This window comes from Hyperolius riggenbachi, chromosome 9, assembly GCF_040937935.1.
Source record: "Hyperolius riggenbachi isolate aHypRig1 chromosome 9, aHypRig1.pri, whole genome shotgun sequence".
Classification (NCBI taxonomy): domain Eukaryota; kingdom Metazoa; phylum Chordata; class Amphibia; order Anura; family Hyperoliidae; genus Hyperolius; species Hyperolius riggenbachi.
The window spans coordinates 298,623,450-298,639,143 of record NC_090654.1 but is presented as its reverse complement, the minus strand read 5'-3'; the positions used below and the strand labels follow the sequence as shown (position 1 = coordinate 298,639,143).

At 47.6% G+C, this 15,694-nt stretch overlaps 1 protein-coding gene across 1 annotated transcript in view; it reads left to right on the top strand.

Moving 5' to 3' along the window:
* SETD3 (SET domain containing 3, actin N3(tau)-histidine methyltransferase) overlaps positions 1-3,401 on the top strand; it is a 134,438-nt gene extending 131,037 nt beyond the window's left edge. The window contains exon 11 of the mRNA XM_068254991.1: positions 2,901-3,401. Coding sequence (XP_068111092.1) covers positions 2,901-3,347 — 447 coding nt within the window. The 3' untranslated portion in view covers positions 3,348-3,401. The remainder of the gene's footprint in view (positions 1-2,900) is intronic.
* The last annotated feature ends 12,293 nt before the right edge of the window (positions 3,402-15,694 follow it).

Genomic DNA, 15,694 nt, shown 5'->3' with positions numbered 1-15,694 from the left:
CGTTTGTGAGTATAGCCATTGCTTTGTTATATACCTGACCAATTGTCATTGAAATACTACACTATATTGGGCTCTCGGTCTCCTTTTGTCTCCTTCATGGACAGGTAATAGTTTTTTTTTTGGGGGGGGGGGGGGGGGGTTAGAATAGCTTAGCTAGAACAATGGAATAGCTTTTTGGACCCTTACATCTTCGGGGAGCTATACTGGGTGTTAAGGGCATAGAGGGGCAGTAGTGGGTTAGAAGAGGCTTATGATTGGAGGGAGAGTTATATGACCTGGAGGACACATTGGTGTTTCATGATGTATGGGTGGGGGTGCTAAAACAAATAGTCAGCCATTTAGCATTGCACTGAAGCTGAACAGTGCTGTACTATTCATGCCAAATACAAGAGTATGCTTCACCTCTTCACCAGACATCATGATGGGGACATCAGACATGGAAAAAGTCTTGGCAATAAATATCTTCAATGCCAATCAGCTGCAGCTAAAGCCAATTCTGCATAAAATCAGAAGATAGTTTTGGTGGTATGCTACTCCCTCTGTATAAGTCCCTTGTGAGGCCACATTTACAGGATGGGATACAGTTACCTGCTGCTAAATGTAAGGGTTCTTTGCAGTAAGGGTGGTTAAGATATGAAATCTTACCACAGATGGGAAATCTTACTACAGCAAGTAATTCTTGTTCTTAACTTGCATTTAAAAGGGATATGACTGCTTTTCTTGCTTAAGAAAAAAAAGCCATTTATTTCTGTGTAGCAGTCACATGACCATAGCTATGCTTTGTTGTCCCTGGGGACGTTCTGCTGCAGCCTAGTGTAGGGAATGAGTTTCTGTTTTGAGCAGCTAATTACACATGCAGGAAGAGGGAAATACATGGGAAGTCTGTATTGCAAACTACTGCAGACAGTGTAGATTCAGGAATGCGTTTTGGGATAAAATTGGGTGGGAGTCCCTATGGAAATCTGTTAACCCACTCCCCCAACCCACTGTGGGCCAGTGGTGGTCTAGCGTAAACCCTATGGAGGCCGTGGAAGAGCTCATGTTGACAGGTCTGAGCGTTATATAAATGCTTAGTCACCTTGGGTTCTGTTTAAGGACTCCGACTACAAAGCTACAGTGATGTGAAAAACTATTTGCCCCCTTCCTGATTTCTTATTCTTTTGCATGTTTGTCACACTTAAATGTTTCTGCTCATCAAAAACCGTTAACTATTAGTCACAGATAACATAATTGAACACAAAATGCAGTTTTAAATGATAGTTTTTATTATTTAGTGAGGAAAAAAAACTCCAAACCTACATGGCCCTGTGTGAAAAAGAAATTGCCCCCTGAACCTAATAACTGGTTGGGCCACCCTTAGCAGCAATAACTGCAATCAAGCGTTTGCGATAACTTGCAACGAGTCTTTTACAGCGCTCTGGAGGAATTTTGGCCCACTCATCTTTGCAGAATTGTTGTAATTCAGCTTTATTTGAGGGTTTTCTAGCATGAACCGCCTTTTTAAGGTCATGCCACAACATCTCAATAGGATTCAGGTCAGGACTTTGACTAGGCCACTCCAAAGTCTTCATTTTGTTTTTCTTCAGCCATTCAGAGGTGAATTTGCTGGTGTGTTTTGGGTCATTGTCCTGCTGCAACACCCAAGATCGCTTCAGCTTGAGTTGACGAACAGATGGCCGGACATTCTCCTTCAGGATTTTTTGGTAGACAGTAGAATTCATGGTTCTATCTATCACAGCATGCCTTCCAGGTCCTGAAGCAGCAAAACAACCCCAGACCATCACACTACCACCACCATATTTTACTGTTGGTATGATGTTCTTTTGCTGAAATGCTGTGGTACTTCTATGCCAGATGTAATGGGACACGTACCTTCCAAAAAGTTCAACTTTTGTCTCGTCGGTCCACAAGGTATTTTCCCAAAAGTCTTGGCAATCATTGAGATGTTTTTTTTAGCAAAATTGAGACGAGCCTTAATGTTCTTTTTGCTTAAAAGTGGTTTGTGCCTTGGATATCTGCCATGCAGGCCGTTTTTGCCCAGTCTCTTTCTTATGGTGGAGTCGTGAACACTGACCTTAATTGAGGCAAGTGAGGCCTGCAGTTCTTTAGATGTTGTCCTGGGGTCTTTTGTGGCCTCTCGGATGAGTTTTCTCTGCGCTCTTGGGGTAATTTTGGTCGGCCAGCCACTCCTGGGAAAGTTCATCACTGTTCCATGTTTTTGCCATTTGTGGATAATGGCTCTCACTGTGGTTCGCTGGAGTCCCAAAGCTTTAGAAATGGCTTTATAATCTTTACCAGACTGATAGATCTCAATTACTTTTGTTCTCATTTGTTCCTGAATTTCTTTGGATCTTGGCATGATGTCTAGCTTCTCTATGTCAGATAGCTCCTATTTAAGTGATTTCTTGATTGAAACAGGTGTGGCAGTAATCAGGCCTGGGGGTGACTACAGAAATTGAACTCAGGTGTGATAAACCACAGTTAAGTTATTTTTTAACAAGGGGGGCAATTTCTTTTTCACACAGGGCCTTGTAGGTTTTGAGTTTTTTTTCTCACTAAATAATAAAAACCATCATTTAAAACTGCATTTTGTGTTCAATTATGTTATCTTTGACTAATAGTTAACGGTTTTTGATGAGCAGAAACATTTAAGTGTGACAAACATGCAAAAGAATAAGAAATCAGGAAGGGGGCAAATAGTTTTTCACATTACTGTATATATTACATTTTGAGGCGTGGCTTTCAGATTGGTGTGTTATTTAAACCATTTGACATTCTCCCCAACCAGCAATGAAACTTTGTCATTTCATAGTTTGTGATTGCCCTATTGGAGTCTGTCCTACTGGGATGCTGTTAGTTGCTACTTGTCAATAGTCTTGATCTCCTTTTTTTGCCTGCAGGAGGATAAGCATCTGTTAGAGGGAGGAGACCTTTCGCTCCACGCATCCATGGCCATCAAACTGCGTCTCGTGGAGAAAGAGATCCTGGAGAAAGCCGTGAAGAGTGCTTCCGATAACTGTAACCTGCACAGAAAACACATGGAGGACGGCGACCCTCTCCCCAAATACGAGGAAAGCATCGCCTTTCTGGAGAATGCTGCGGCGGACGCCAAACTCCCCCTTGTACTTAAAGGCTTGGATGAAGAAGACTCTGACCCGTCTGAGCTGAACCTCCAGGAAGCTCTCACCATCTCTGAACTCACTGAAAATGGTTACAGTGATGGAAAAGACTCTCTGGTCAATGGGACAAAGTATATAAACGAGACCGATCTCCCACAGGAAGACACAACCAAAGACGCCAAAGAAATTCTCTCCGAGACCTCAGAGGAGGCCAAAGTGCAATTGTGAACTCCTTTTTTGACTTTGAAAGTGATTGAGAAATACAGAGATTTTCAGACCGTGCACTTGCATTGCTGTGTTCACTTTTAACGTTTCGGCAGAAAAAAAAAATATTGCTGCTTTCATTTTTTTCTTAATTTAAGTTTCCCTGAACTGGCGTGTTTATGGAAGTGGGTCTATTTTGTGTTGACTTCAACAACCAATCAGATTCTGGTTGTCCTCTCTAAGTAATGCTTCAGACAGCAGCTGGGCCAGGATTCACGGCAGTGAGCAGCACCGTAGGCTGAAGTCAGATGGGGGGGTTGGCAGGAATCACTGCAGTGAGCAGCACCGTAGGCTTAAGTCAGATGGGGAGGGGGGGCAGGATTCACGGCAGTGAGCAGCACCATAGGGAAAAGTCAGATGGGGGGGCAGAAATCACTGCAGTGAGCAGCACCGTAGGCTGAAGCCGGATGGGGGGGGGGCAGGAATCACTGCAGTGAGCAACACCATAGGGAGAAGTCAGATGGGGGGGGCAGAAATCACTGCAGTGAGCAGCACCGTAGGCTGAAGCCGGATGGGGGGGGCAGGAATCACTGCAGTGAGCAGCACCGTAGGGAGAAGTCAGATGGGGAGGGGGGGCAGGAATCACTGCTGTGAGCAGCACCGTAGGCTGTAGTCAGATGGGGGGGCAGGAATCACTGCAGTGAGCAGCACCGTAGGCTGAAGCCGGATGGGGGGGGGGCAGGAATTATGGCTGTGGAGATTTACACTTTAAGAATATTATTTGAGTGAATTTATTTTTTATTATTATTATTTTAAGAGGGCTTTAGATTTGCCATTTTATGATGAGTTTACATATAATTTGAGAAGATTATAAAGGGTTACTTAGGCTGCTTCTGTGCAGTAAATGGGATGAGGCAACCATCTGGGCGGCCCCTTCCCTCCTGGGCAGCCCCTCCTACACTGTGTGTTTCTGTGCAGTAAATGGGGGGAGGCAACCATATGGGCAGCCCCTCCCCTCCTAGGTGGTCCCTCCCCTTCTGGGCAGCCCCTCCTACACTGTGCTTCTGTGCAGTAAATGGGATGAGGCAACCATATGGGCAGCCCCTCCCCTCCTGGGCAGCCCCTCCTACACTGCTTCTGTGCAGTAAATTGGATGTGGCAACCAGATGGGTGGCCCCTCCCCTCCTGGGCAGCCCCTCCTACACTGTGTGCTTCTGTGCAGTAAATGGGATGAGGCAACCAGATGGGTGGCTCCTCCTAAGCAGCCCCTCCCCTCCTGGGCGGCCCCTGTGTTCAGACTACAGCTCTAACTTTAGATACCACCATTGTTGCAGTTTGTCCAATCAGCTCCGAGGAATTTAAAAATATCACTTATAAATGTAAAGTCCCAGGTTTTTTCCATGCATTTATTAGAACATTATTTTAAAATTTGCATCAAAAAGTTTTGGAAAAAAGTTGCGCATTTTGAAAAATAAAAATGGAAATTATTACTGCGCCAAATCGTGGCTTCTCATCTCCTCTTGTCTCCTGCTGAGTCCCGTCTGGTATGAAGCTATGAGCCCAGGAAGAGAGTAACCGCCATGATAGGCTTGGGCCATGTTCATGGTGGGACGTTGTTTCTGCAAGCTGAACTTGCTGCACTGTGAGCGCCCCATAGCTGCTGCACCTCGCAATGCACCCCTGTGTATGGGGCCTTTGTCTTACGTAAAAAAAAAAATGGTTCAATCAACCTTTTCAGAGTTTTGTAATTGTATTTGTTGATACTGTGCCATGATGAGAACGTAGCAAATGTAAGCTTACGTTTTTCTTAGAAATAATAATAATAATTGCAGTATTTGTATAGCGCCTTTCTCCTGTCAGACTCAAAGCGCTTGCGAGGCAGCCACTAGAGCGCACTCAGTAAGCAGTAGCAGTGTTAGGGAGACTTGCCCAAGAAACTCCTTACTGAATAGGTGTTGGCTTACTGAACAGGCAGAGCCGAGATGTGAACCCAGGTCTCCTGTGTCAGAGGCAGAAATGGCAGCACTTTACTTATTAAAATGTTTCCTTAAACCTGAGACGATAAAAATAAACGACAAGGCACGCGGCTGTGCATGTGCCGTACACACCACAATTTACAATGCCCCAGGTGGCAGATTTTTTTTTTTATCACCCTCAGATATACTTTACTTTTAATAGCATAAGCAACTTTTTTTTTTCTTTGTTAATTTGCATTTTGTGCTTTATCTTTATTTTTCATTTTGTTTATTTTATGAAGTGGCATTATTTGAAAACCATTCCTATTAGTACATACTTCTATCCAGTACATGTATGAACATATTTTGTTAGTTTAGTTACATCAAAGGGTACAGGTAAAAGTATGTAGGGTAACAGCTGTATTTTTTTTGGGGGGGAGGGGGGGGCAGGGGGAGGGGTTTAGGAAAGTATCTCTATGGTTTGCTATGAGTGCAATTTGTTTACCTCAGCCTGACCATTTTTATACTTGTAGTTGTCCGATACAGATAGAAGTATGAACTTAGTCTGGGAAAAAAGAAGTTAACATTTTTCATTTCATTTTTTAAAACACTTTTTAGAACAAATGTTTGAGCTACATATCATATGAAAGCCTATAACAAAATGCTGTAATATGATACCCGCCCCTGAGCTGCATATCATATGAAAGCCTATAACAATGCCATAATATGATACCCGCCCCTGAGCTGCATATCATATGAAAGCCTATAACAATGCCGTAATATGATACCCGGCCCTGAGCTGCATATCATATGAAAGCCTATAACAATGCCGTAATATGATACCTGTTCCTTGGCTGCATATCATATGAAAGCCTATAACAATGCCGTAATATGATACCCGCCCCTGAGCTGCATATCATATGAAAGCCTATAACAATGCCGTAATATGATACCCGCCCCTGAGCTGCATATCATATGAAAGCCTATAACAATGCTGTAATATGATACCCGCCCCTGAGCTGCATATCATATGAAAGCCTATAATAATGCCATAATATGATACCCGCCCCCTGAGCTACATATCATATGAAAGCCTATAACAATGCCATAATATGATACCTGCCCCTGAGCTGCATATCACATGAAAGCCTATAACAATGCCGTAATATGATATCCGCCCCTGAGCTGCATATCACATGAAAGCCTATAACAAAATGCCGTAATATGATACCTGCCCCTGAGCTGCATATGACATAAAAGCCTATAACAAAATGCGGTAATATAATACCCGCCCCTGAGCTGCATATCACATGAAAGCCTATAACAAAATGCCGTAATATGATACCCACCCCTGAGCTGCATGTATTGTGAAAGCTTATAACAATGTCGTAATATGATACCTGCCCCTGAGCTGCATATCGCATGAAAACCTATAACAATGCCGTAATATGATACCTGCCCCTGAGCTGCATATCATATGAAAGCCTATAACAAAATGCTGTAATATGATACCTGCTCCTGAGCTACATGTCATATGAAAGCCTATAACAAAATGCCGTAATATGATACCTGCCCCTGAGCTGCATATGACATAAAAGCCTATAACAAAATGCCGTACTATGATACCCGCCCCTGAGCTGCATATGACATAAAAGCCTATAACAAAATGCCGTAATATGATACCTGCCCCTGAGCTACATATCATATAAAAGCCTATAACAAAATGCGGTAATATGATACCCGCCCCTGAGCTGCATATGACATAAAAGCCTATAACAATGCCGTAATATGATACCCGCCCCTGAGCTGCATATCATATGAAAGCCTATAACAAAATGAGGTAATATGATACCCGCCTCTGAGCTGCCTATAACAAAATGCCGTAATATGATACCTGCCCCTGAGCTGCATATGACATAAAAGCCTATAACAAAATGCGGTAATATGATACCCGCCCCTGAGCTGCATATGACATAAAAGCCTATAACAATGCAGTAACATGATACCTGCCTATTGTATAAAAGCCTATAACAAAATTCTGTAATATGATACCCGCCCCTGAGCTGCCTATAACAAAATGCCGTAATATGATACCTGCCCCTGAGCTACATATCATATGAAAGCCTATAACAAAATGCCGTAATATGATACCCACCCCTGAGCTGCATATCATGAAAGCCTGTAACAAAATGGCATAATATGATACCTGCCCCTGAGCTGCATATGACATAAAAGCCTATAACAAAATGCGGTACTATGATACCTGCTCCTGAGCTGCATATCGTATGAAAGCCTATAACAAAATGGCGTAATATGATACCCACCCCTGAGCTGCATATAATGTGAAAGCTTATAACAATGCCGTAATATGATACCTGCCCCTGAGCTGCATATCACATGAAAGCCTATAACAATGCCGTAATATGATACCTGCCCCTGAGCTGCATATGACATAAAAGCCTATAACAAAATGCGGTAATATGATACCTGCCCCTGAGCTGCATATCACATGAAAACCTATAACAATGCCGTAATATGATACCTGCCCCTGAGCTGCATATGACATAAAAGCCTATAACAATGCCGTAATATGATACCTGCCCCTGAGCTGCATATCACATGAAAGCCTATAACAATGCCGTAATATGATACCTGCCCCTGAGCTGCATATGACATAAAAGCCTATAACAAAATGCGGTAATATGATACCTGCCCCTGAGTTACATATCATATGAAAGCCTATAACAATGCCGTAATATGATACCCTCCCCTGAGCTGCATATGACATAAAAGCCTATAGCAAAATGCCGTACTATGATACCTGCCCCTGAGCTGCATATCATATGAAAGCCTATAACAAAATGCGGTAATATGATACCTGCCCCTGAGCTACATATATGAAAGCCTATAACAATGCCGTAATATGATACCTGCCCCTGAGCTGCATATAATGTGAAAGCTTATAACAATGCCGTAATATGATACCTGCCCCTGAGTTACATATCATATGAAAGCCTATAACAATGCCGTAATATGATACCCGCCCCTGAGCTGCATATGACATAAAAGCCTATAACAAAATGCCGTACTATGATACCCGCCCCTGAGCTGCATATGACATAAAAGCCTATAACAAAATGCCGTACTATGATACCCGCCCCTGAGCTGCATATCATATGAAAGCCTATAACAAAATGCCGTAATATGATACCCGCCCCTGAGCTGCATATGACATAAAAGCCTATAACAAAATGCCGTACTATGATACCCGCCCCTGAGCTGCATATCATATGAAAGCCTATAACAAAATGGCGTAATATGATACCTGCCCCTGAGCTGCATATGACATAAAAGCCTATAACAAAATGCCGTACTATGATACCCGCCCCTGAGCTGCATATCATATGAAAGCCTATAACAAAATGGCGTAATATGATACCTGCCCCTGAGCTGCATATGACATAAAAGCCTATAACAAAATGCGGTAATATGATACCCGCCCCTGAGCTGCATATGACATAAAAGCCTATAACAATGCAGTAACATGATACCTGCCTATTGTATAAAAGCCTATAACAAAATTCTGTAATATGATACCTGCCCCTGAGTTACATATCATATGAAAGCCTATAACAAAATGCCGTAACATGATACCTACCCCTGTGCTGCATATTGTATAAAAGCCTATAACAAAATGCTGTAAAAAACCTGCCCTTGAGCTGCATATCGTATGAAGGCCTATAACAATGCCGTAATATGATACCCGCCCTTGAGCTGCATATCATATGAAAGCCTATAACAATGCCGTAATATGATACCCTCCCCTGAGCTACATATCACATGAAAGCCTATAACAATGCCGTAATATGATATCCGCGCCTGAGCTGCATATCACATGAAAGCCTATAACAATGCAGTAACATGATACCTACCCCTGTGCTGCATATTGTATAAAAGCCTATAACAAAATGCTGTAAAAAACCTGCCCTTGAGCTGCATATCATATGAAAGCCTATAACAAAATGCCGTAATATGATACCTGCCCCTGAGCTGCATCCTATATAATAATAGCCCTGTATCTCTGCGTCCTATCCCTCACTTCATGAGTGTGTGTATCCCGGGTTTTGCACTACTGCGCATGTGCAGGGAGGGACGCAGAGACTGAGGAGAGCTGAGGGAGGACGGGGCCAGAAGGGGTGGGTGGGTGTGTGCGTGCGGAGGAGTGGTGACAGACCTAGCCCATTTTTAAACGGGCTAAACTAGTATCATACGAAAGCCTTTAACAAAATGCCGTAATATGATACCTCCTCCTGAGCTGCATATATATGAAGGCCCATAACAAAATGCTGTAGCAGGATGTTTGCCTCTGAGCTGCTGTTGTGCTCAATCCCATCATTTTGTTTTGTACTCTATATGTAGCATCTGGATTCAGCTAATCTCAGCGCTGCTGTGTCCCCCATGAGCTATAAAGTCAGCAACGTAATGCCGGGAAACGCCGCCAAAGGTTGCCAAATGGTCTTCTACTTGGTAGAACAGCATTGGACATAGTCTAAGAAAGACGCAACTGCTGTTGGTTTAGACGCCCATCTGAACCAGCCCTAAAGATCTGGCCTGCCAGATGCGACCTCAGGGGTCATTTTGTACTAATGCTAGATTCTCAACTGACACTGCCCCGATGGTCCATCTCGCTGGACAACACGCGAGCAGAGTCAGGACTTCCTGTGCATACACTCCATCACATTCTGTACAGTCGATATGGAGGGAGATGGAGCGAGTGGTAAGTAGGAGAACAATGCCCTTGGAAGGGGTCCGGCTGGGTCACTCCAGCATATCATCCACTGACATCTTGAGGATGATCGGGGGCCTCTCTACACACACTGCATTCTCTGCTGAAGTGACCACGACTGATCCGTCATAGCCAAGGACCGTCTAGCATGTGTACAAGGTACAAAGTACAGGTAAAGCCCGGATGAAGATAGGCACACATGGATCCATTTTGGCCAACTGACCCCTCTCCGATCAGAGATTGGTCAGATGATGATCGATTCCTGCAACCCTGGCTACTCAAGCTTCAAGTGTTGATGCAGTACAATGTTATGTAGTATTCGTGCTTCCGCCCACTTGCATGGGATTCTTGCTATATGGCCAATGGCCAATAAACTGCCAAAAAATGATTGGATGTGTTTGGTCCAATAGATATCTGGCAAATTCAGGGTGATTGAATGGATATTTTGTGAGTGTGTGTGTGTGTGCCTAGCCTTATATGGTAGAATATAGGCTGCTAGGTAAGTAGTACTACGGTAATCAACGCACTTCCTAACATCTAGTGCTCCCAGCAGTTACGTAAAGATACAATATGTATTCTTCAAGCAATGACCATAGCAACTCTTGGACATCCATTAGGACAACAGTAAAGAGAATTGCAATAAACTCCAATAAACAGCTTGACGGCGCTAAACCCTTTTGAATCAAAGGGCACCTCCGGGTCTGCGTCTGGGGTACCCCCAGCTTTTTCCTGTGGTCAGTGGAGGTCTTGTTCTGGTACCTCCAGCTTCTTCTGTGGTCAGTGGAGGTCTGATTCTGGTACCTCCAGCATCTTATGTGGTCAGCGGAGGTCTGCTTCTGGTACCTTCAGCTTTCTTCTGTGGTCAGTGGAGGTCTGCTTCTGGTACCTCCAACTAGAGGCCTGTGTGGGTCTAATTTTTCAGACCTGCAGCCTGCTACCCACAACTTGCTTTGAGGTGAATTAGATACCCGACCGCCTACCCGAAATAGCAGAACAGAGCAGCCACATCCCTGGCCCCGGCTGCTTTAGGCCATGTAAATGCAGAGCCCCATCTTCAGAAAGCAAAGCTCATACCTGCAGTGGTGGAAGCGTCGCTCCAGTGTGTGTGGGGAAGGGGGGAGGTAGGTTTAGGGAGGTAGTTTGTGCAGTTAGGGGAGTTTTAAGGCTTAGGCATCAGGTAGGTAGTTCTATACTGATACTGATCTTTTACTATCGGCATTACTGGATGCTCAAATTTCTGTACGCCTTTATTTGATGTACACTTGTCTTGTACCTGTTTGATAGTAAAAGCCTGTCTTTAATTTTTCTTGACACAGAACATTTATAATGCGCTGTCTTCCTGGCAAACTCAAAGCACCAGAGCTGCTGCCACTTGCTGGCGCTCTATAGGCAGTAGCAGTGTTAGGCTGGAGCCACTAGGGGGTGCTCTATAGGCAGTAGCAGTGTTAGGCCAGAGCTGCAGCCACTAGGGGCGCTCTATAAGCAGTAGTAGTGTTAGGCCAGAGCTGCAGCCACTAGTGGGCGCTCTATAGGCAGTGTTAGGCCAGAGCTACAGCCACTCTATAAGCAGTAGCAGTGTTAGGCCAGAGCTGCAGCCACTAGGGGGCGCTCTATAGGCAGTAGCAGTGTTAGGCCAGAGCTGCAGACACTAGGGGGAGCTCTATAGGCAGTAGCAGTGTTAGGTCAGAGCTGCAGCCACTAGGGGGTGCTCTATAGGCAGTAGCAGTGTTAGGCCAGAGCTGCAGCCAGTAGGGGGCGCCCTATAGGCAGTAGCAGTGTAAGGCCAGAGCTGCAGCCACTAGGGGGCGCTCTATAGGCAGTAGCAGTGTTAGGCCAGAGCTGCAGCCACTAGGGCACGCTCTATAGGCAGTAGCAGTGTTAGGCCAGAGCTGCAGCCACTAGGGGGCACTCTATAGACAGTAGCAGTGTTAGGCCAGAGCTGCAGCCACTAGGGGCGCTCTACAGTCAGTAGCAGTGTTAGGCCAGAGCTGCAGCCACTAGGATGCGCTCTATAGGCAGTAGCAGTGTTAGGCCGGAGCTGCAGCCACTAGGGGGCGCTCTATAGGCAGTAGTAGTGTTAGGTCAGAGCTGCAGCCACTAGGATGCGCTCTATAGGCAGTAGCAGTGTTAGGCCAGAGCTGCAGCCACTAGGATGCGCTCTATAGGCAGTAGCAGTGTTAGGCAGGAGCTGCAGCCACTAGGGGGCGCTCTATAGGCAGTAGCAGTGTTAGGCCAGAGCTGCAGCCACTAGGGAGCGCTCTATAGGCAGTAGCAGTGTTAGGCCAGAGCTGCAGCCACTAGTGGGCGCTCTATAGGCAGTAGCAGTGTTAGGCCAGAGCTGCAGCCCCTAGGGAGCGCTCTATAGGCAGTAGCAGTGTTAGGCCAGAGCTGCAGCCACTAGTGGGCGCTCTATAGGCAGTAGCAGTGTTAGGCCAGAGCTGCAGCCACTAGGGGGCGCTCTATAGGCAGTAGTAGTGTTAGGCCAGAGCTGCAGCCACTAGGGGGAACTCTATAGGCAGTAGCAGTGTTAGGCCAGAGCTGCAGCCACTAGGGGGCACTCTATAGGCAGTAGCAGTGTTAGGCCAGAGCTGCAGCCCCTAGGGAGCGCTCTATAGGCAGTAGCAGTGTTAGGCCAGAGCTGCAGCCACTAGTGGGCGCTCTATAGGCAGTAGCAGTGTTAGGCCAGAGCTGCAGCCACTAGGGGGCGCTCTATAGGCAGTAGTAGTGTTAGGCCAGAGCTGCAGCCACTAGGGGTGCTCTATAGGCAGTAGCAGTGTTAGGCCAGAGCTGCAGCCACTAGGGGGCGCTCTATAGGCAGTAGCAGTGTTAGGTCAGAGCTGCAGCCATTAGGGGGCGCTCTATAGGCAGTAGCAGTGTTAAGCCAGAGCTGCAGCCACTAGGGGGTGATCTATAGGCAGTAGCAGTGTTAGGCCAGAGCTGCAGCCACTAGGAGGTGCTCTATAGGCAGTAGCAGTGTTAGGCCAGAGCTGCAGCCACTAGGGGGGGCTCTATAGGCAGTAGCAGTGTTGGGGCAGAGCTGCAGCCACTAGGGGTCGCTCTATAGGCAGTAGCAGTGTTAGGCCAGAGCTGCAGCCACTAGGGGGTGCTCTATAGGCAGTAGCAGTGTTAGGCCAGAGCTGCAGCCACTAGGGGGCGCTCTATAGGCAGTAGCAGTGTTAGGCCAGAGCTGCAGCCACTAGGGGGCGCTCTATAGGCAGTAGCACTGCTGGCCAGAGCTGCAGCCACTAGGGGGCGCTCTATAGGCAGTAGCAGTGTTAGGCCAGAGCTGCAGCCACTAGGGGGTGCTCTATAGGCAGTAGCAGTTTTAGGCCAGAGCTGCAGCCACTAGGGGGCGCTCTATAGGCAGTAGCAGTGTTAGGTCAGAGCTGCAGCCACTAGGGGGCGCTCTATAGGCAGTAGCAGTGTTAGGTCAGAGCTGCAGCCACTAGGGGGCGCTCTATAGGCAGTAGCAGTGTTAGGTCAGAGCTGCAGCCACTAGGGGGCGCTCTATAGGCAGTAGCATTGTTAGGCCAGAGCTGCAGCCACTAGGGGGCGCTCTATAGGCAGTAGCAGTGTTAGGCCAGAGCTGCAGCCACTTGGGGGCGCTCTATAGGCAGTAGCAGTCTTAGGCCAGAGCTGCAGCCACTAGGGGGCACTCTATATTCAGTAGCAGTGTTAGGCTAGAGCTGCAGCCACTAGGGGCGCTCTATAGGCAGTAGCAGTGTTAGGCCAGAGCTGCAGCCACTAGGGGGCGCTCTATAGGCAGTAGCAGTGTTAGGCCAGAGCTGCAGCCACTAGGGGGTGCTCTATAGGCAGTAGCAGTGTTAGGCCAGAGCTGCAGCCACTAGGGGCGCTCTATAGGCAGTAGCAGTGTTAGGCCAGAGCTGCAGCCACTAGGGGGTGCTCTATAGGCAGTAGCAGTGTTAGGCCAGAGCTGCAGCCACTAGGGGTGCTCTATAGGCAGTAGCAGTGTTAGGCCAGAGCTGCAGCCACTAGGATGCGCTCTATAGGCAGTAGTAGTGTTAGGCCAGAGCTGCAGCCACTAGGGGGCGCTCTATAGGCAGTAGTAGTGTTAGGCCAGAGCTGCAGCCACTAGGGGTGCTCTATAGGCAGTAGAAGAGTTAGGCCAGAGCTGCAGCCACTAGGGGGCGCTCTATAGGCAGTAGCAGTGTTAGGCTGGAGCCACTAGGGGGCGCTCTATAGGCAGTAGCAGTGTTAGGCCGGAGCTGCAGCCACTAGGGGGCGCTCTATAGGCAGTAGCAGTGTTAGGCCAGAGCTGCAGCCACTAGGATGCGCTCTATAGGCAGTAGCAGTGTTAGGCCAGAGCTGCAGCCACTAGGGGGCGCTCTATAGGCAGTAGTAGTGTTAGGCCAGAGCTGCAGCCACTAGGGGTGCTCTATAGGCAGTAGAAGAGTTAGGCCAGAGCTGCAGCCACTAGGGGGCGCTCTATAGGCAGTAGCAGTGTTAGGCTGGAGCCACTAGGGGGCGCTCTATAGGCAGTAGCAGTGTTAGGCCGGAGCTGCAGCCACTAGGGGGCGCTCTATAGGCAGTAGCAGTGTTAGGCCAGAGCTGCAGCTACTAGGGGGTGCTCTATAGGCAGTAGCAGTGTTAGGGCAAAGCTGCAGCCACTAGGGGGCGCTCTATAGGCAGTAGCAGTGTTAGGGCAAAGCTGCAGCCACTAGGGGGTGCTCTATAGGCAGTAGCAGTGTTAGGCTGGAGCTGCTGCCACTTGCTGGCGCTCTATAGGCAGTAGCAGTGTTAGGCCAGAGCTGCAGCCACTAGGGGGTGCTCTATAGGCAGTAGCAGTGTTAGGCCAGAGCTGCAGCCACTAGGGGGCGCTCTATAGGCAGTAGCAGTGTTAGGCCAGAGCTGCAGCCACTAGGGAGCGCTCTATAGGCCAGAGCTGCAGCCACTAGGGGGTGCTCTATAGGCAGTAGCAGTGTTAGGCCAGAGCTGCAGCCACTAGGGGGCGCTCTATAGGCAGTAGCAGTGTTAGGCCAGAGCTGCAGCCACTAGGGCACGCTCTATAGGTAGTAGCAGTGTTAGGCCAGAGCTGCAGCCACTAGGGAGCGCTCTATAGGCAGTAGCAGTGTTAGGCCAGAGCTGCAGCCACTAGTGGGTGCTCTATAGGCAGTAGCAGTGTTAGGCCGGAGCTGCAGCCACTAGGGGGGCTCTATAGGCAGTAGCAGTGTTAGGCCAGAGCTGCAGCCACTAGGGCACGCTCTATAGGTAGTAGCAGTGTTAGGGCAGAGCTGCAGCCACTAGGGGGCGCTCTATAGGCAGTAGCAGTGTTAGGGCAGAGCTGCAGCCACTAGGGGAGCTCTATAGGCAGTAGCAGTGTTAGGCCAGAGCTGCAGCCACTAGGGATGCTCTATAGGCAGTAGCAGTGTTAGGCCAGAGCTGCAGCTACTAGGGGGTGCTCTATAGGCAGTAGCAGTGTTAGGGCAAAGCTGCAGCCACTAGGGGGCGCTCTATAGGCAGTAGCAGTGTTAGGGCAAAGCTGCAGCCACTAGGGGGTGCTCTATAGGCAGTAGCAGTGTTAGGCTGGAGCTGCTGCCACTTGCTGGCGCTCTATAGGCAGTAGCAGTGTTAGGCCAGAGCTGCAGCCACTTGGGGGTGCTCTATAGGCA